The 22,818-nt window shown below is 36.9% G+C and overlaps 1 protein-coding gene across 1 annotated transcript in view; it reads right to left on the bottom strand.

Annotated features, from left to right (window-relative positions):
• The window catches only part of LOC107877696 (uncharacterized methyltransferase At2g41040, chloroplastic), a 30,075-nt gene extending 7,257 nt beyond the window's left edge, over window positions 1-22,818 (bottom strand). The window contains exons 1-4 of the mRNA XM_016724388.2: window positions 22,495-22,818; window positions 18,570-18,670; window positions 18,340-18,480; window positions 18,184-18,265 (exon numbers count right to left, since the gene is read on the bottom strand). Of these exons, the coding sequence (XP_016579874.1) occupies window positions 18,184-18,265; window positions 18,340-18,480; window positions 18,570-18,670; window positions 22,495-22,653 (483 nt within the window). The 5' untranslated portion in view covers window positions 22,654-22,818. The remainder of the gene's footprint in view (window positions 1-18,183; window positions 18,266-18,339; window positions 18,481-18,569; window positions 18,671-22,494) is intronic.

The raw sequence follows: 22,818 nt of genomic DNA, 5'->3' as shown, positions 1-22,818 counted from the left end.
AAGAATGATCAATTGGGTGATGATAACTTAGACTTACTTCAATGTTTGAGAAACCCAACTAGTGATTGTTCTCACGAAAATAATTTTGGTTGTGATCCTTTGAATGACACCCGACCCTTGTTTGATAAATATGGCGATGACTTGCTTGATCCTTGTGGTAACTTGAGTCATGATCCCTTTGATGTTGGTAGTAGTATGTGTCTACTTGAGGATTCTTCCCTTGAAAGAGAAGTGTTAATAATTTGGAAATTACTTCTTCTTCTACTACTTTGTGTGCCCCTATTATTGAGGATACTCATTGTGATGATCTTGAACCTAATAGTGAATATATGCATGAGGACACCTTAGTTGAAGTTAATTTGAGTGATACCTTTCTCTACCCTCTCTTTGCTTATGAAATTGTCTATGGCATGTAGAGGGTAAAAATAATTGAGAAAATAGCACCATTGGGGAAAGTGAGTATTGCCTTGATCTATGTTCCTGGCTACTTCTCCCATTTGACCCCAGTGACCGGCTGGGATGTGGTGTTTTCTATACACCCAACTTGTTGCTCGGTCAAGACGAAAAATAAGGTTTGATTGAGGATGTTGGTATCCTTCCCTCTGATGGAAAGTCTTTCTTGAGGATTTAAAATTCACTTGATAGACCCAAGTTGTGCAAGGGACATAAATGTTCCTTAAAGAAGGGGAATAAAGAAAAGAACCAAGAGAGTTTACCATTGTGTGTTCCCCTTCTTGACCAAGGTTTCACTACTTGTAGGTCAAGGAGAAGGTTTCCTTTTGAAAACACTTTGGATGAATTCCATTTATGTGATACCCTTCTTTGTGAGTTGTTTGCAATTGGTGACCCCTTTCTCAAATATGATTTCATTCTTGAGGGCCCTAGGACAAATGTGTCATTGCCTCTTTGGGGTGTTGCTTATATACTTGCATCCTTGTTTAGTACACTTGTGCTTAAGTTGTGTGGACCACAACTTGTGGATGCTAAGTTGATGTTTGTTTGTGGAAGAGTCTATGGATGTTAAAGACTTCTTGCCACCTTCATAGGGTTGGGAAATTTGAAGTATCTTATGGGGCTCTTGGGAGCATGTCTACCACCATAACTAGAGGGAACCCAACTCCTTAGAAGAACCAATTATTTTGGTTTGGTATAGTTTCTAGTAGGGTTCCCATTCTTCCTAGTAGCATGACTCCATTGATGACATTTCTTCACTGGGGAAGTTGTTTGAAAGGGAAAAGTTCTTTGTGCTTAAATGTCTTGATTCCATCCACGTGTGCATTATGTGGTAAATCTTTTAAGCCAAATCACATTCTTATAGATAATAGCACCTTGGATGAGGTTTTTATGCTTGACTCCTTTCTATACTACCACTTTGCCTATGATGATATCTATGCTAGTCTTGGAATTGTTTTATTGGGAGGTAGGAAACTTGTTGGTTGATCCACTTAATTGGGTAATAATGTTTTATGGGTCATTCACATCTTTGACCTCGGGAAACACTTCTGGACTTTGGAACCATTGGTAACACCACTTTCATGTGGTCTCTTGAAAAGATAATGAAACAATTGTGTCCTATGACTCCTAAGATGAATGTAGTGTTTCCTTCTTGGTTTATTGATGTTATTATGACCTTTGTGGTTCCCTTTATCTCTTGATAATTGTGATAGCCAATTCCTTTGTACCATTTTCAATAAGCTTTTAATGTTTAACACAAAGGATCCTTGGTTATATCTTACGTTTGTGCAACCTTGGCATGATGCTATCATTATTTGTGCTATAACCCTAACCTTCATGTCATGAGGATGTTGTGTTTGTTTGTCCTTCTTTTGATTTTACAAGGTTTGGATTCGAGGTTGAATCCTTTTCAAGAAGGGGAGGATGATACAATCTAAATTATCTCCGAATCTTTGGATGGGATACTCATGGTGTTAGAGGTGCTTAAAGACATCTTATTGTCATCAAAAGGGTGTCATGTGATGGTGATTGCACCTACATTTGATCAAGGGTCCTTGGAGGAGTCGAGGGAATGCGAGAAGGGGCTAAAAGGCCCCTTCCGCCCAATCTTCCTTGGAGGTGTGCCCGACCTGCTCTAGCGGATTAAGAGCAGGTCAAAACAGTTTCATCCGCTCTAGAAATGCCTTTGAAGTACGCCACAGCTGCCCCAAAGAAGCTAGAGCGGGCTGCCTTGCTTCATTAATGCGAATGAGTCACTTTTGGATCCATTGTAATAAGTTAAACCCTAGACTACAAATAGATTAGCTTAGTTTTTATTTCATTAGTTTTGGTTTTGATAATGAAGACGTGAAAACTCTTGAAAGATTGAGTGATAGCTTGGAAAAGCTTATGTTGCATTTTGTTTAGAAACAGTGGTTGTAAGGGCATTTCGATTCCCTTGTTGTCAACGTAAGAGATTTAATGCTCGTTAATAATTGATTTAGGGGTTTTTGAGTTTAATATACTCATTGGTTCCTATTTCTTTCTATCTTCTTGTGTCAATCTATCTATCTATCATCTATCTTTTTATCCTTTTACTTTCCGTTTTTCAATTTCGTCAATTCTTTAGTGTTTGTATTTATTTCTAGTTCCGTAGATTGATTGTGTATCACTTTATAATGTGTAGTTACACCATTTCAGTCTTACATGAGATAATTCACTAGTCTTGTGCTGATAAACTTCTCAAAATTGAGTTGCTGAGAGCCTAAGAGGAAGAATATGCATCTACTTGAGACACCACGGGCACTTTTGTTTCAAAAGAAGGTCCCTAAACAGTTTTGGTTAGTGCAGTATCCATGACTTGTTTCTTGATTAACTGTATGCCATCTTCTGTGCTTACAGGAGGCGTGCCTTACAATGCTGTCTTCCCGAGCAAGACACAATTTCCTGGTAGAACCAAAGGTGTTTGGAAGCACATGTTGTGTTCGAGATGTTAGACCATCCGTTACCAATTTGGATCCCAAGGCCTTGAAGTGTGTTTTCTTGAATTATACTCGACTTCAAAGGGGTATCGTTGCTACTCTACTGATCTTGGTAAATATTAAGTGTCAACTGATGTGTCTTTCTTAGAAACAACACCATTCTTTTATGCACCTCCTATTTCTACAAGTCAGTGGTTAGTCTATCAGGTCCTTAAAGTTGTTATGGAACAATTAGATGATGTTTCTCCAACATCTCATAGTTCTTCGATTTGTAACCACACAAACACCTACGACTTATTTTAGACCACTCATATCAAAAGTCTTCCTATATTTCTAAAAGAGATAAGCTCCCCCCCCCCCCTCAACTATGGCCAAAGTTGCTACGACACACCACAAGGGTCATATTACCCCATGAACTCAATTTTAGCGTATTTTTGTCACCCTTTTGTGCTGACGTGCCACCATTATTACATAAAATAAGGCCTACGTCAAAGGTGTCACGTCAGCTAAAAAAGCTGACAAAAATACGCTAAAATTTAGTTGAGGGGGTAATAGAGCCCCGTGAAATTGGAGTGTGTCGTTGCAAATTTGGTCATAGTTTAGGGGTACTAGATGTTTTACTCTTTCTAAAACTTCGTGCCCAGTAATACTACATCATATAAATTGGGACGGAGGGAATACTATATAGTATTATTTGATTAACCAACCTAATTCCTTAATAGGCTATAGATAGCTCTATCAACTTCAGTTTTCGATAATATTTATCTTTTTCCTATAGTAGTTCACTTTCCTAATGGGCAACTAGAAAAAGTATATTTCATTTTGCTCTTTTGAGAACTTAAAGAGGTTTTTTTCTTGTAAATATATTGGAAAACTATGTTGGTTCCAAGCTTACTATTGTTATACATTTGGAATTTAAATCTCATTAAAATGACAAGTTCAAAAATAATACTAATGAATAATCACTATATACAAAAGATAATATAAAGTGGAGATTACTCCCAGGAGTTCCTACTTGTAGAGTGATTAGCGTACTAGTGTCTATAAAAAGCTTGTGCATTTAGTTAGGTCTTAAATGCAGGAGATTTAATAGGAACATTAATAGAAATTAAATGGATGGTTTACTCACAATTTTAGTTCAACTATAAAAGCGTAGCAGCAAACAAAAGCATTATATTTACATAGAAAGAGATAAAGATATACACTATTTTCAAACATGTTTTCGTTGATTTTTAAAGATTTCTAGATCATTCAAAAAAAATTTAAAATATAGTGCCAGAGTAATTATTTATCACCTAGATTTCTCCTTAATTACAAATTAGTGAAACGAGGAAAAGGAAACGACAAAATAAGAGTAAAAAGATAAGAACAAGGAAAAATCTAACTACAAGTAGGATCGGATTTGAGAAAAGAAGACGACAAAGCAAGAGTCAAAAGATAAGATAAGAATAAGAACCGCCTTAATCCATTTATTTTACTCTATTCAAATTAATTATTTATGCCTACAATAGAATCTAATTCAAAACCATTCAATTCGGATAAAATCATACTAATAAATCTTTGTCCTTTTTACTGCACATTTAACTACAATGATGTGTGCCTATATAAATGTTGCACTCCTTCAGTTATACAGAGTATTCAGAAAGAAATATAGAAAGCCATGAGCAAGGTAGGATTAAGTGTAGTACTTGAAGGTGATGAAGATGGTGGTGGTACCAAAAGAAACATTACTTGTAACCCATCTTCTTCGTCTCAGATTGTTAACAAAACCAGGGGCCGAATCAAGCCCTTTCCCGAAAAGAAAACTACTCGTGGCTTTCTTGAATTCTGCTTATTTTGCAAGAAGAAATTGAGAGATGATCAAGATCTCTACATGTACATGTGAGCATTCTCCTGTATTAATTTCATCACTCTTTCCTTCATCATCGCTTTAACTTGCACATTTGATAGTGTCACTTTTATTATGATAAAATTTAAATTGAAGGTTAAATATGTCGAACCAGAATTTATTCATAACTGAGGGACCAAAAATGTTATTAACCCTATAAATTAAGTAAAAATTTATAATCATTTTTATAATGAATTGAATCTTCTGTTCAGATGATATATACTTTAAATGGACAGGGGCGATAAGCCATTTTGCAGCGTGGAGTGCAGGAGCAAGCAGATTTTTAAGGATGAAAAAGAAACTACACACAAAAAGAAAAAAAACCAGATTCGACAGCTTCATCTTTGAAGAAGTATTCGACATCTTGCTTTAATCCAGTGTTCTATTAGCCTTCTAGTTTTATCCTTGCAACATTTTGTTCGTTTATTATGTCCTGTTATTTTTTTTATAGTAGTACTAAGGGATTCAGGATTTAAATTTGTTGAATTCAAGTTTAGAAAGTATATTCTCTTCCATCTAATTTAATTGGTTTGAAGTTTATTAATCATACTTATTTAGTGCATTTTTATGACATAAATTATCTCGTTTTCGAGTAGAGGCATATCTTAAATATTATATCACAAAGAGGCACATTTTTTTCCTAGCCTCCAAATGATAGGGGTGAGTCACTGTTGCGATCTGTTTGGTAAGCACACGTTTTGTTGTGTCAATGGTCTTGTATTTATTCCACAGTTCAAAGATCATTATTAATCTTTGAGCTTTAAATGAAGTAACATTCAAACAAGTGTGAGCCAATAAGCGAGCTCATCTCAACAGTCCAAGTGATAGTTTGACTATATAAACTTGCAGTTAGTTATGGATGTTGCGATGGATATGTGGACTTATCGAGAGGGATAGGGTTAGAAATGAGATTATTCGGAAGGTGGGAGAGCCTTCTGTGAAGGACAAGTTGCGGAAATGAGGTTGAATTGGTTCGGGCATGTGATCAGGAGGGGCACGAATACTCCAGTACAGAGGTGTGAGAGATTGTCTATGGATGGTTTTAGGCGGATAGAGGTAGACCGAAGAAATATGAGAGGGAGGTGATTAGGCATGACAAGGAACAGTTACAGCTTACAGAGGACATCAACCTTGATAGGAAGGTGCGGAGGATGCGGATTAGGGTAGAGAGTTAGTAGGTTGGTACGTCCGTAATAGTAGGGAAGAGTGCTTTGCTTGTAGCTGTGCCTGTAGTTTCTTATACTATCTTATTCGTGGTGTTTGGGTGATGTCTGATTTCAAATAGCTTGTTTATAGTATTATTTTGTGGGTGTCTTGTTTCTTTTATAATCTAGAGGTGTAATATCCCTTTTTTGTGGTTTGCTTTTAAGTTTTTTGTTTGTTATACTATTATTTGTCCTAAGTCAGTTTGCGGATGAAAGGCAGTGCTAAGGAAAACGGGGAGAGGCATATCACTACGATCCTAAGCTAGTTTTTATCCAAGAATTTCTTAAATTCTACCAAGAATTCAAGTTGGGGTTAATTAAAAAAAGGTAATCTTTTCACTCCATACTCGAATTTAATTATAGAATATATGTTGGGATCTAATATTAGTCGTTGATTATTGTTTAATTTGAATCTTTGCACTAGTCTTTGAAATGGATTCATAAGAAAAAGGAAAAAAGCTATACTCCCACGGTTGAACTATTTGGGGTTCGAAGGAATTGATTGCCTATTGGATAGCGAAAGTTGGTGGTTAGAAGGATAAAAGCTATACTCCCACGGGTTGAACTATTTGGGGTTCGAATTACTATCGTAGTTAATAAAGCACTAAGGTATGTAAAGCTAAACCTTCCCTCACTACTAAGGCATCACCCTACGTCATGTGCTCCTTCTTATCAATGCTAATATAATTCTCAAGAAATACGAGGATAGTATCTTTATATTGTCGTACACACCATTCCCTCGTTCTACCATCAACCTTATAAGTATCCATCTTGCTCTCCTTGTGTCAAGTCTTCACAATATTTCATATTATCGTAAATCTCTTTACTTAGAAGTTCTTAGGCCACATGTTATATATATATCACAAGTTAGGGACAAAAGTAAATAATAATATCATAATATTATAGTTGTACTTGTATGTGTTAGCTATTTATCACTATCGTTATTCATATATCATAGGCCTTTAAGGAATTATTTGATAAACATTAACGACGGGAGGGTACATAGGTTTGGCGTGGCATATCGCTTGACGTGATTTTGTGTACAGAATCGAGACCAGACCATTATAGTGAGCCCAGGCATTGGGGCGTACCCGTTTTGGTGGCACCATTTGTATTTGGAGTCAGCTAGAACCAGTGTTGTAAAAGGCGAGCGCCTCGTCTCCAATGGCGAATGGCGAGGCGAGGGGAGCCTATGTCGCCTCTTCAGTCCATGGTGTGGCGAAAATGAAAAAGCGACGCTTTTGCAAGAAAGGCGATGAGGCGAGGCGAGGCGAAGCGGCGAGAAAGGCAACGCCTTTTAATTGTTTTTTAAAAAATTAGGGTTTTAGGTATATAAGCTATTTTTAGGGTTTATTTACACATTTTAACACTACCAACTTACTAACTGGTACCTGCGGTTGCTACCCTTCAACTCACAACTTTGATTTCGGCGACCGGCGACCTTCGCTACTCCGGTAAGCATTGATTTCTATTTTTTTTCTTCTTTCTTCTTCGTCTTCTTAATCGTTGGATTGGACTTGGTATTTTGGTGCTTCTTTTTTATTTCTTCCTCTTTTTATCTTCTTCTTCTATTTCCGACCGGCTGTCACTGTATTAGTGACTGTAACAGTGAACTTACTGTTACAGTAATAACCAGTCAACCAGTGGCCACTATTTTATGTATTTTTTTAAATAACTTATGTAAAATTAAAATAGCATGATGGTAATATACTAATTAAATTTTTTGATCATTAACAACTTTCAATTTCAATGGCGTCTCACTCTCAATCTACTAGTAGCAAACAAAAGGATATAGGATGGAATTATGGTACACAAGGACCGACAAAAGATGCGGTGATTTGTAATTTTTGTCGACGTATCATAAATGGCGGCATTACTCGATTCAAACAACACTTGATAGGTGGAAACAAAAATGTGAGGATATGTCAATCTTGTCCGGTAAACATTAGGGATGAAGTAAAGGCATTTGTTAATAGCAAAGCCGCAACAAATCCAAAGAATCAACAATATATTCCATCATATAATATTGTTGATGACGATGATATGAATGAACTTGAGGAAATGATGCCTCACTCCAAATATCAAAAAATGTCTTCAAGTGGTGGTAGTGTATCATCCTCGACACATGTGACGAAAGGTCCTATAGATAAGTTTTATCCACAAAAGCCACAACATAACACCGGCTTTGAAAAGGAGGGAGTAGGAGAAGGACGAGGAATTAATGACACAAAAATAATCTTAAGGGAGCGAGCGGTAAATGCTTTCACGATATGGATGTATGATGCGGGTCTCCCATTTAATTGTGTTAATTATGATTCATTTACTAACTTCATAGAAGCGGTAGGACAACATGGCCCGAGAATGGAGCCACCTACCTATCATGAAGTTAGAGCTTCTCAATTAAAGAAAGAAGTAAAGAAAGTTGATGAACTTGTTGAGAAGCACAAGGTGCAATGGAAAAAGTATGGTTGTTCCATCATGATGGATAAATGGACAGCTCGTAATGGAAAAATGATCATTAATATTTTGGTCAATTGTTCGATAGGGAGCATCTTTCTTGGTTCTGTCGATGCTAGCAATGAGTCCACCACTGACACTAAGATGTATAGCTTGTTTGAGAAGACAATTGAGGATATTGGACCAGAAAATGTTGTACAAGTTGTAACGGATAATGCTAGCGAGAATATAAAAGCAGGGGATCTTATGAGGGCTGTGTACCCACATATATATTGGACTCCATGTGCTGCCCATTGCATCAATTTGATGTTGCAAGACATATTCAAGATTAATCCATATGCCTCAGGTAATAATCAACACCTCTTTTTTATACTTATTACTAAAGTCTGAATATTTATTAAGCTAATAGTTTATATAATGTCTTTTACAATTTTTAAGAAGGCCACAAAGGTGGTTTCTTACATAAGTCAAAGGTCATTGTTGTTGAACTCGATGAGAAAATTCACCAATGAGAAAAATTTGGTGAAACTGGCCAAGACAAGATTCGCAACGGCCTTTTTGACTTTGGAGGTGATGTACAAACAAAGGAAGAATTTGAGAACCTTGATCATCTCCAATGAATGGAATACTAGTAAGTTTGCAAAGGAAGTTTTGGGGAAAGAAGTTTCCGCCATTCTTTATTCTGCATACTTTTGGAATGGTGTAGTCAAGGCTCTTAAAGTTTGTGGTCCTTTGGTCTCGTTCCTTCGCTTGGTGGATGGGGAAAATAGACCCCCAATGGGCTATATGGATAAGGCGAAGGAAACTATTCAATGGGGGTTTGATGGTGTATCGAGGCATTATGAGAAAGTCCTCGAAATAATTGATTCAAAGTGGACTGACCAACTCAAGCGACCGTTGCACTCCGCCAAGTATATTTTGAATCCGGGATTGTACTTTGAATCAACGATGAGTGAGGAGAAAATTGCTAAAGTGTGGGAGAGTTACTACACTTGTGTTGAGACGATGGTCCCCTATCTTTCCACACGAGATTTACTATTTGCTGAGCTTGCTAAGTACAAGAGTGCGAATGGATTGTTTGGTTCTAGTCAAGCTGTTAGAGCCAAAGACACGAGGTCACCGGGTTAGTGAATTGGTTTAGTTATCTTTATTTTAAAGCACCTTAAGTTATTGACTTTTTTATATTTATTAACTTTCAATTTTTTTTCTATAGTTGAGTGGTGGTCCCTATTTGGGAGCGGAACTCCAAATTTGCAAAAATTTGCCATGAGAGTTCTGAGTTTAACTTGTAGTGCATCTGGATGCGAATGGAACTGGAGTGTCTTTGAACATGTGAGAATGAGTTATTATATTTAACTTTCTATATTAAAGCAATTATTCTTCAAATCTAATTACTAATTAGTAACTACTTTATTATGTACAGATTCATTCCAAGAAGAGAAATAGGCTTGAGTTATCGCATCTCAATGATCTAGTGTACGTTAAGTACAATAGAACATTGGCACGTCGCTATGATATTCGCGATACCATCGATACTATTATGTTGGAAAATATTGAAGATGCGAATGAATTGTTACTTGTTGGCCCCGAAGATCAAGAAGATGAACTAGTGTTTGAGGAAGGTGATCTTAATTGGGGTACTGTTGCTATGGCAGCTGGGGCTGATGATGATATTGTCTATGGTCTTAGGAGAAAGTCAAGGTCAAGGTCACTTGACAAGGAAAAAGCGACAAGTTCAAGTTAGACTCGGGCCCTAGTTGATGAAGAATTCGAAGAGGAAGAAGATGAGGGACAATATAATGAACTGCATGTCGGAATTGAAGATTATGCAAACCTTGAAGAAGAATAGACTTGTTTTATGAATATTGAGTTGTTGAGTCATTTAAGTTCTAGACTTTCAGTATTTATCTACTATATATTTTTAATTCTTGACTTGAAATATTTCCTAATATATCAATGTTATTGAAATTTTGATCATTTATATATTATCTTAATTTTTTATATTAATTGTCGTCGTACATTCAAAAGGTGCTCGCCTCGCCGCGTGATGAGGCGGGGCCTTGTCGCCTCTTGTCGCCTTTCGCCGTCCAAAACACTGGCTGGAATGCCATGCACTAGTTTCCCCTGACTCGAGCCAATATATAGCCTGCGGGCAGACCCTCATAGTGACCCTTGGGCGGCGTGTACCTGATTTCAAACCCTCATAGCTGGAACGCCATGCACTAGTTTCGAAGGAGTGCAAAACGAGGCTCGAAAGCCCTTGGAAGGGAACGCTCCCAAGGTGCTTTGGATCCACCTTTGATCCGCTCTAGCATTTCAAGAGCGGGTCAAAACAGCCCCTAGTGGGTCTTTTCTTGCATTTTGGGGCACTTTTAGGCCTTAATGTAATAAGCTTAGTCTTGGACAATAAATAGATGACTTTAGGTCTTTCTTCCTTAGCTTGTTTTTTTATTATAATGATGAATTCATGAGACTCCATTGGGAGTGTTGAGTGCTTGGAAAAGCCAATGTTGAACTTTGTTTAGAAACGTCAGTTGTAAGGGATATTCAATCCCCTTTGTGGTCACTGTAAGATCTAGGTGCTCGTAGGTAAACAATAAGGGAGGTCTTTGGGTTTGATATACCTTTTGGTTGCCCTTTTGTTATCTTCTTGTGTCTACCTTTCTATAATCTATCCTTTTATCCGTTTACTTCTCATATTTTCAATTTTGTCAATTCACTAGTGTTTGTGGTCGCTTCTCGTCTTCGTAGATTACTCTCGTATCATCTGGTATCAGAGCCGAGCTTAGGATCGTTTCCATGATTCTAGTCTTGGGTTTGTTATCTTGAAAACCAACAAAAAAAAAGTGTCAAAAATCGAAAATCACAAAAAAAGTCACTATTCACGTTTTAGGTCTTAGGTCATATTTTGAGTTTTTTATTTTTGTGTTTTCTTGTGTTTCTAGTGTTAAATTTTCATTTCCTAACACTATAGGAGTCAATAAATCAAATTTGAGTCAAATCGGAGCTTATTTGAGAGTTTTATCCTTGTTGGAAGCTTGGGTTGAAGACGTTCGAAGTGAATTGAAAATCTGAAGATTTTGGTGAATAATTTGGAGAAATTGATGTTTTGAATGAGTTTAGAAGGCTAAAAAGTACCTACGTTCAAAATTTCAACTCATTCCAAGCTCCGGAGAAAAAGTTAGAAAGATTGATGTTCTTAGTGTTCTTGGTGTGTTCTAGAGAAGATTGCTATATTCATATTGAAATTCATCCAATCGAAGGTGTTTGATCCAAAAAGAAGGAAGAAAAAGAGTTAAAGGGTGTTTGTATTTGAGCATCTAAAAAGATTTCAAGAATATTCCAAGAGAAATTTACACAAAGGGCATAAGAAAGGCAATTTTGGCCAAACACAAAGGGAGGGGCGGGCCACTTGCTCCCCATCTGCGCCCAGGCTGTGGCCACATCCCAAACGTACCTCAAGGCAGTAAGGGAGGGCCAAGCTGCGTCCAAGGTGCCTTGCACCCCCAACTGCTGGAGCAAGCTGCCCCAACGCAGACCACCAAAACCCATCACAAATCACCTCCTTTTGGCCGTGAATCAGCTCCAACAACCCCAATCCAAGCTTATCAACACTTTCCAACATTAATTAAACTTCTAAAACACATCTCAACACTCTAAATACTCCATTGCTCAAGGTTTGACTCTTAGTTTCAATTTCTTGATTCCTAATCTCTTCTTTTGATTCTTAAACTACTCATCAACTAGTAATTCATCTATAAGTTGATCGATTAGTTCTTGAGTCCGAATTCTTTCATCGTCCTATTTCTTTTGAGCTTTTCTAGTTTTTATTTCGTTGTAGATTTTTTATTCAAGTCCTAAGTAGATTTTTATTTCTTTGAGTCGATCGAACAAGAATCCACTCCGGCCGTAAAATAGAGATTGACACCTTATTGTCCACCAGAGCATAAGCAACTTTCAACATTCGCCGCTCCAATTGTGAGGATCACAAAAGTGAGATTATTACAAGTGTTGGTGAGGAGCTTTACTGCTAATCTTGTTTGTTCATTTTGTAGGTACAAGGTGATATAAGGAAGCATGTCTTCGATAGCCTCGGACAATTGTGACTACGACATAGGAGACTATGATTGTGGTGAAAATAGTTATGGTTACGAAGAAGATGGAGATTATGGGGGCTATGAATATAACCATGATCAAGAGTTGAATGAAAATGAGGGCTACTATTTCGAAGGAGAATGTGAGATGAATTATGATCCCAGTTCTTATAGTGAGCATGGAGATGATGAAGAGCCTTGTGATGGATCTTATGAGGATGATAGGGCGTGTGAGGTGTTTACACTTCCCACTCCGAGCCAAAAGGTGATGTAAGGTATAACTCGTTCATTTACAAATCTAATGAGGATCTTGGTGAGAATGTACATAAGGATTATGAAGATTCATATTACTCACCTTGTAGTGCTGCTTATCAAAGTCGAAGTGTGAATGGTTATACTAGCTATAGTAAAGGTTGCTCCATGGGACTAAAGACATGTGCATCTCCAAAGCCTAAGGATATTACATCTCAAGCTTCTTGTTTTATTGCCCAAACGTGTGGAAGCGGGAACCAAGGTAGAACTAGAGGGTATAGTAGGAGTCATTGTCTTCCTACTCTATCCATCTTTAAAGGAGAACGGGATCCCGAAGTTTACCTTGATTGGGAATAGCAATGTGAAAGAGTCTTCGAGGATTATGTTATGAGCGGAGCTGAACAAGATACATATACCCTTAAGTACATTCAAGGTTCGACCTTAGGATGGTGTACACTTGCAAGGAGTCCCACTAAAACATGGGGTGCCGTGAAAGAGTTCTTGAGGTCAATCTATGTACCGAGGGGTTACACAAAGCTTTATAATAGTGATCCAAGAAGACAAATTTGTTCAAGATGGGTAGAGATATGTGGAGTTCCGAGAAGAGTTCTTATACTTGATGATTGGTTTCAAGCAAACTACATAACTCCTCTTATGGTTGATTATCTATGGATACCTCGAGTGTCCAAGCGTTGCCCATATGTCTTGGAAGGCTATAGAGTCTTCGGGAGTGTAAAGGCTTCCTTCACTCGAGATGGGTACTTTGAGGAGGTGTGGTGTGACATAATTCCCTTGGAACGTGGACATTTATGCTGGGGTGCCGATTGGTTTGCACAACATAAGATTCCAAATGTGCAAAATTGGCCTCAAATTGTATTAGACCAATGGGGAAACCATCTCTTTCCACCTACCCTTCCCAAATCTCAAGGCAATATGGTCACTTACTCCAAGCCAAAAGAAATTGAGAGACAAAAGATTGAGAGGAGTAAGGGAGTGCAAGGTAGCAACCTAAGATAGGAAAAAGGAGAGGTTGTAAGGAGTGAAGTGAGGGGGTTGCCACCAATCAGAGATAACATTGTTTGTCCTTCTTTTAATAAGGACATGTGTGTAGGTACCAACATGGCAAGCGGAGGAAAACAAGTGCTAAAAGAGAAGATTCCCTTTGAAGATTTGACAAGGGAAATCTTAATTGATTCCAAAGCTTGTGGAGGACCTTCATACCAAGGTATAGAAGAATGTGCTCAAGAACTTCAAGGGAAAATAGCTAACACTTAACACTCTTGTGCATAAAAATGATGATTGTGTGGCTAGTAGCCCATTGAGTGTGATTAGTAGAGCTTACCTTTATGTGAGTCTATTAATTCTTTGCCTCTTGATGAAGATGTACATATTGTGAGTGTGAATGCACTAGTTGATCCTATTAATGATCGAGTTGACTCTTCTTGTAAGAACAATTTGTGTCCACCTAGTGTTGAAGCCATTGTGTTGAATGATAGTACATCAACTTGTGAAAATTGTGTTGATCAACTTGCTTGCGAAACTTGTCCACCACTTGAGGATGTGTGTGATGTAATTAATGGACCAAAAGTAAGTGATGAAATTAAAGATGTTGGTCAAGAAGATAGGAGTGACCCCTTGAGCATATCTTCTAAAGAAGATTCTATGGATTGTCTTGCTCATAGGGATACTCATGTGTTTGAAACATCTTTGATACTTGATAATGGTCTTTTAGAGAATGGACTTGCATGTTCTACATCCTCCTATTCATGGATAGATCCTTCTCTCTTTAAGAACACCTTGTTTAAGGATGATGAAATTACTCCTGCTAAATTACCTAGTGATGTGGATAGCATAGTTGAAATAGCTCATCTTGAGGGCTATATTCTATATGACAACCCACTATGGTGTGACAACATTCATCCTAAAGAAGGAAATCTCTTTTTGGAAGATAAGAGTACTCTCAAGGGAAAGGAATGTGAAGTCTTGGAATGGAATGAACCATTGGGTGATGAAGACTTTGATTTGCTTAAATACTTGAGAAACCTAATTAGTGATTGTTCATACAGCAATACTTAGGGTTTTGATCCTTTGTGTGACACCCCACCTTTGTTTGATAACTATGAGGATGAATTGCTTGATTCTTGTGAAGACTTAAGTAATAATCTCTTTGATGTTTGTGGTGGTATGTGTCTACGTGAGGATTCTTCCCCTGAAAGAGAAAGTATCAATTGTTTGGAAATTGCTTCTTCTTCTACTTCGTGTGATCTTATTGCTGAGAATACTTGCGATGATAATCTTGAATCTAATAATGAGTACATACATGAGGACACCGAAGTTGAAGTTGACTTGAGTGATACCTTTCTCTAATCTCTATTTGCTTCTAATGATGCTTATGCTAATGTTGAGAGTATATCATTTAGTTTGGGTGAAGTTTTTGGAGAAAAGGAGCGTTGTCTACACCCGTGTCTATGGTCACTCTTTCCATTTGACCCCGGTGCCAAACGTGGCTATGGAGGTTTTGGTACACCCAACTTTTTGCTTGGTCTACATGACAAGCAAAGTTTGAATGAGGATGTTGGTATCCTTCCCTGTGATGGAAAGTCTTTCTTGGGGATTCATAATCCACTTGAGGGACCAACATTGTGCAAGGGAAAGGTCTCCAACAAAGAAGAGAGATTTTTAAAGAAGGGGAGCAATGAGGGGATCCAAGGAGTTCACCATTGTGTGTTTCCCCTCTTGACCAAGGTTTCAGCACTTGTAGGTCAAGGAGAGAGTCTTCTTTTGAGACTACTTTGGATGAAGTCCCTTTATGTGATACCCTTCTTTAATACGTGTGTAAAGATGATGCCTTTACACTTGATTTCTTTCTATACTACCTCTTTGCTTATGATGATATCCATGCTAGTCTTGGATTTGCTTTATGTAGAGGTAGGGAACTTGTTGGTTGGTCCACTTGTTTGAGTGACAATGCTATATGGATCTTGTGGACTTTAAGTCCAATTGAGGCACTACTCTTGATATGGTTTCTTAAAGAGGTAATGAATCAATTGTGTCTTAAGGCTCTTAAGGTAAAGGTAGCCTTACCTTTTGGATTTAGTGATGCCATTATGACCTTTGTGGCTTCCTTACCTCGTGGTGATTCCTATAGCCAACTCCTTTGTGCATTTTTCAATAAGTTTCTAATGTTTACCACGAAGGATCCTTGGTTATATATTAAGTATGTACAACCTTGGCATGATGTTATGATTATTTGTGCTAACTCTAACCCTTATGTCATGAGGATGTCGTATTTGTTCATCCTTTCTTTGGGTTTTGCAAGGTTTGGATTCGAAGTCGAATCCTTTTCAAGAAGGGGAGAATGATACAAGCCAAATTGCCTCCGGACCTTTGGATGGGATATGTATGATGTTTGAGGTGCTAGATGACTCCTTAGTGCTATTAAAAGATGCCACATGAATGAATATTATCATTAAAGAGGGTCAAAGGACTTTGATGAGGTCGAAGGAGTGCAAAACGAGGCTTGAAAACCCTTGGAAGGGACATGCTCCCAAGGAGCTTTGGATTCGCCTTTGATCCGCTCTAGCATTTCAAGAGCGGGTCAAAACAGCCCCTAGTGGGTCTTTTCTTGCATTTTGGGGCACTTTTGGGCCTTAATGTAATAAGCTTAGTCTTGGACAATAAATAGATGACTTTAGGTCTTTCTTCCTTAGCTTGTTTTTTTATTATAATGATGAATTCATGAGACTCCAGTGGGAGTGTTGAGTGCTTGGAAAAGCCAATGTTGAACTTTGTTTAGAAACATCAGTTGTAAGGGAGATTCAATCCCCTTTGCGGTCACTATAAGAGCTAGGTGCTCGTAGGTAATCAATAAGGGAGGTCTTTGGGTTTGATATACCCTTTGGTTGCCCTTTTGATATCTTCTTGTGTCTACCTTTCTATCATCTATCCTTTTATCCGTTTACTTCTCATATTTTCAATTTCATCGATTCATTAGTGTTTGTGGTCGCTTCTCATCTTCGTAGATTACTGTCGTATCAGGAAGGATAAGGATAACTAAAACCGGGATTAATTTAGAAGAGGAGCGTATCCCATGTGTGGCTGGAACAAAATATATGGGATAACTCGTCTCGGGATTAGTTATCCCGGTATTGGAGTGTTTTTCTCATCCCTCCTTGAAGGTGGGATAACTAATCCTGGGATAGCTAAACCCGAGATAAGTAATCCCGGGATAACTTGTTTTCCAACCAAACGACCCCTAAGTGTATACGGTTCTTGTCCGCCAGTATCATTTTGGGGAGGGAGACCCCCAATCTGGGAGAACTGGCAAACATTGTGGGTTGTGTATTTGGCTCTTTTCCAGCAAATTACCTAGGGCTCTCTCAGGGTGCAAAGTACAAAGCAATAGAAGTTTGGAATGGAGCAACTGAAAATATGGAGAAGAGGTTGGCAACCTGGAAATGCAATATCTTTCTATGGGAGGAAGGCTGACATTAATCAAGTGTATTAGACAATATTCACACTTGCTTTATGTCACTCTTCCCAATGCCAAGCAAGGTTTTGAAGCAATTAGATAAATTCAGAAGGTCATTCTTATGGGAAGAAAACTATGAAAGGTCATGCTCTATGTGTTACAATCCCTATAATTGCTCTATTTGTTACAATCCCTATAATTGCTTTATTTTATGTATATTACAAGGAATGAGTACATTCATTCCTTAACACTCCACCTTAAGCTGGAGTATATATATTCATCATGTCTAGTTTGTTCCAAAAATAATCAACTCAAGATTGTTAATGTATTTCCAGGGGCATATTCCATAAGGTCACTATTCTATTTGGTGCTATATCTGACTTATGTTGCATGTTTGGCAGTTACTACCTCCTTCTAGATGCTTGTTGGTTCTTGAGCATACCTCCACCACCACTTCATAAGCAAATTCTTGTTATGCTTTTTTAAATCTCTAATACCCAGACCTCCTTGGCTCTTCCGCGTGATCACTTTTGGCCACTTCACTAAGTGAAACTTCAAGGGATTTTCATTTTTAGTTCTTCCCATAGTTAGGTTCTATGTACATGTATGTATATATACTGGTTATTTCATGGAATAAGACATCAGATCACTCTCTCATACTTTGTCGATCACATGGTATAAGAGCCAGGTCTACCCCTATTTTGATTCCTGATCCATGCTCCAGTTGGGATTAGGCATGAAGGGGGTGTTAGAGTGGGTTAGAGTTCTACATTAGTTTGGTGGCTTTCTTATATAGACTTGGGAAATCCTCCCCTCATGAGCTAGCTGTTGGAGTAGAGTTAGGGTCAAGTACCATATCTTTACAAAGATAAATCTAATCAGAGAACTAAAAATTTTTTACCTCTTCATCAGCACCAGGAAATCCACTTTGGTTAAAAGCTTGGCGCCAACCTCTCTCGTACAAGAATGAAACAACCGGACTCCTAGAAAAGGTAAGAGCACCAGCAATTAGAAATAAATATCAAAAAAATTCAAAAATACATCAGCACTATAATACCTGAATAGCTCAGTCCGAGTTGGCTTAGATTCATTGTATTCTTTTGTTCCGGAAGTAACAGTGAGATCGAGGTATAAATTTTTGCTTGAATATGACTTGTTACATTTTCTGCATTTGAAGCCCGATCTGTAGATAGCAGGTCTGCAAGTTTTAAATGCAAAGTCAAACAACAATTAGCCCACAACTGGAATAACCCTTTATGTATTTTCTATCTGAAAGGCTAAACTTACACGTTAAAGCCGGAAGGGCCTTTTCTTATAAGTGGTTCGTAACAAATTGGGCAAGCAAACAATTTATCTTCTGTAGCATCCTGAACAGGAGTTCTCAATTCCTGAACAAGTCAGGAGAAAATATTATGCATAAACAGAAAACAAAAGGTAATACATCACTTAACCCCATTAAGTTTTAAACTTTAAGAGAATTAATAAAGGCAATAACAAAAAAAGGCAATTATGCGGCAAAAAAAACTCATGATTGTAACCTTTGATCATGATCCTATGCATCAACGAACAAGATCGAGGAAGTACACACGTGACAAGCTCTCTTGATTTAATAAGAGCTGAGCCAACAAGATACAAATTTCAACTTAATCGCTTATATATATTTCAATTTAACCCAGCATCCAATTGCATTAAAAACTTAGCTCCCAAATTTAAAATTATGGTCACAATTAGCTAATAATTGCATGAATGTAACAGCAAAATGGCCAAAAATCATTTCGTGCATCATCAGTCTATCCGACAGGTTCAGTAAAACCATTAAACAAGAATCCCACAAAAAATAACAAACACCAATGGAACATCTGATGCTAAAAAGAGACTCATTGATAAATTCAAGTTCCAAACTTTCGGGTTGCCTCACGTTTACACTAAAAAATAAACAACATCAGAATAAAATAAGTACTATGAGAAAAAAAGCTCCAAACTTCTCAAATACCCAAATTTACTGGTTTTACAGTGGCAACAGAGCTTTCCCTGATGCATGAAGAGAACGAGAAAAGTCAAGAATGAAAAAAGGCAATTACGCAGCAGAAATATTCATGATTATGACATTTGATCATGATCCTATGCATCAATGAGGAAGAGCAAAGAAATAAAACTATGACCAACTTTCTTGATTTAAGAAGAGTTGAGCCATCAAAACAAGAAAAATATTCCAATTTAACCCTCTGTACACATTTCAATCTAACATTACAGAGCATCTAATTGCATTCAATACACTCATCATAAAAACGTAGCTCCCAAATTCAAATATAGTTACAATAAGTTAACATGAGCCGAGGGTCTATCGAGAACAGCCTCTCTACCTTACAAATTAGCTAGACCGGGTATGTCGTTATCATTACAATTAGCTACCAATTGCACGAATGCAGCAGCAATAAGCCAAAATACATTTACATCATCAGCCTATGGTCCGACAACTTAAGCAGAACAGTAAAACCAAAAACTAAAGAGTTAATGGCCAAAAACACACCTGAACTACCACTATTTCGCGAGCTTCAGACCCAACTATTTTTTGGGGGGGATAAGTAAGGATTTTATTTACAGAGTACCAACATGGTGCAGTAAAAGGTACATGACTTAATAGCAAAACTCTATAATCCAATACAACATATTATCTCCTAGCAAGTGCAGAAAGTCCAAATACTTATCCATCATATCTAAAGTGCTGCTATAACACCAAAAGTACAGATTTTAATGCGTTTATTTTCAGTTGTTCCGTTTTTCTACCTAAACTAACCAACTATCAGTTGTTCCTTTTTACTACCTGAAGTATCCCCATCTAGTCAACTAGGTGTGTTTTAATACATAAATGATGATAGATAGTTCACGTAGTAAAAGGAACAACATAGTTGGGATGTGAAACTCACAAAAAAGTGATAGCTCAGGTGTGTATTAGATCATTGTCTCAAAATTAAACAAGAATCCCTCAAAAAATAACAAACACCAATAGAACATCTTATGCTCAAAAAGAGGCTCATATTGATAAATTCAGATTCCAATATTTGAGTTTCCTCAGGTTTACCAAAATGAAAACATCATAAATATAATCAGTAGTCAATACTGTGAAAAAAAAAGTTCCAAACTTTCCAAATTCCAAAAATTACTGGTTCCAATGAGACACCACCCAACTATCCAACTAACCTTCTACACTAATTTGTATCCTCCATAACCTCTAATCTAAGTTCATGTCTTCAGTAAGCTTAAGTTGCGCCCATGAATGTAGCAGCAATAAGCCAAAAATCATTTCGTGCATCATCAGTCTATGATCTGATAACTTAAGCAGAACAGTAAAACCAAAAATAAACAAGAACCAGACAGAATAAACAAACACCAAATCACCAATTAGAACATCTAATGCTCAAAAAGAGACTCATATGATAAATTCAAATCACACGTAAAGTATCCCCATTTTTTGAGTTTCCTACGTGAACTATCACCACCTATTTATTATCAAAATACAACTAAACTATCTACCGTTCACTTTTACTACCCAAACGATGGTGATATTTCAGGCAGGAAAAATGAACAAATCGATAAATGAGGTGTATTTTGATAAATGGTTGTGATAGTTCATGCAGGAAACTCTCAAACACACTTGATAAATAATTTGGGTATGAAACTAGAAAAGACAACATACTTTTTGACCCTAAAGTATCCCCATTTTTTGAGTTTTCTACATGATATCACCAACTATTATCATAATAACTCAACTAACAAAAAAAGTACAGTCCGGCGCACTAAAGCTCCAGCTATGGCAGGGTCTGAGGAAGGACCCGATCAACTCAACCAACAATGGTTCACTTTTACTACCTGACCGATGGTGGCATTTCAGTTTGGAAAAATGAACAATTGATAAATGAAGTGTATTTTGATAAACAGTTAGGAAACTCTTAAACACGATAATTTGGGTATGAAACTTGAAAAAACAAGATACATTTTGACACTAAAGTATCCCCATTTTTTGAGTTCTCTACGTGATATCACTAACTATTTATCATAATAACTCAACTAACAAAAAAAAAAGAGCAACCCGTTGCTCTAAAGCTCCCGCTATGCGCGGGATCCGAGGAAGGACCTGACCAACTCAACTAACAATGGTTCACTTTTACTACCCGAGCTTTTACTAAAGCTCCCACTATGCACATAGTCCAAGAAAAGGACCAAACTACAAGGTCCAGCTTTATCCTTTCATTTATACAAGAGACTATCGCTTCCACTTGAACCCTTGAAAGTAACTTTACCAGCTACGTCAAGACATAATATAGGTAAATTTTACAATATTACCTTTTTACATATAATAAATATAATGTTCTGATAAATGCATTGAATGAAAAATAATACTCCCTCCGTTTCAAGAGGAATAACCTATTTTGACTTGTCATGGCGTTTAATAAAATAAAAAAAACTTTTACATTTTGTGTTTTTAGATTAAATTAAAGTTATGTCAAATGTACCAAAATATTCTTTAATCTTATGATCTTAAACATACCACGTGGAAAGTTAGAATTAAGTGTTGACAAAAATAAAGGTCATTCTTTCTTAAATAGACTTAAGAGGAAAGAAGGTCATTTTTTTTTAAATGGAAAGAGTAATATTGAATAGCAACGGCAAAATGGATAGAAAAAGTAAATATTGTTGGACATCTAATTTTAATACAGTGGATAAGTCTTGTTGTTACTAAAAGAAAAATGAAAAAAATAACATAAACATATACCTTAACTTACTATATTTACACAAATCCCCACCCTTACAAAGTAATTACAAAAATCCCAACAGATTATGTACAGCTAATTATGCATCTCGATAGACCCGAAATCGAAAAAAATGTATCAATAGTTAATTATGTATCTTTACAAAGAAAAAAAAGTATCTTCATTGGATATATTATGTATATGGACAGACTCAAAATCAGAAAAAATATATCAGGAGGTAATTATGTATCTTTAAGAAGAAAAAAATATATTTCTTTGGATATATTGAGAGCTAATTACACTGAAAAATGAGATTTTCAGTAATTATGCAAAATGTCATGATTTTCTGTCATTAAGCTCTAAACTGTCAGGATTTATGTTGTTTACAAGTATTGTGGTACGGAGGGAGTAGTATGAAAAAAGAAAAAGTTGCAAACTTTGGCCAAATTTGAAGAAATTACCTGTTCAACAGCAACAGCAGAAGTTGCAGTGATTCTTGAAGGGAAGCCATTTGAGGAAACTCGTGTAGGAACACTAATTCTTGAATTCAAAGTAAACTCTTTTAGTTGTATTGGAATCAGAACACCATGTTGATTCAATGAAACTGAACAAGTGGCCATTGGATGAGGGCTTTCTTGTCTTTTCCTCTTTCTATTTTGATTTTCTATGATTGTATGTATGTAGGGATGGAAGAAGGGAAGGGAAACTTTTTCCTCACTCCGTTTCGTAAAAGAATGAATTTCTATTTTAGTTCATTTTAAAAAAATAATCTCTTCCTTCTTTTT

Source organism: Capsicum annuum, chromosome 7, assembly GCF_002878395.1.
Source record: "Capsicum annuum cultivar UCD-10X-F1 chromosome 7, UCD10Xv1.1, whole genome shotgun sequence".
NCBI lineage: Eukaryota > Viridiplantae > Streptophyta > Magnoliopsida > Solanales > Solanaceae > Capsicum > Capsicum annuum.
The sequence above is the reverse complement of the archived record's forward strand: the minus strand, read 5'-3'. Positions and strand labels throughout refer to the sequence as shown.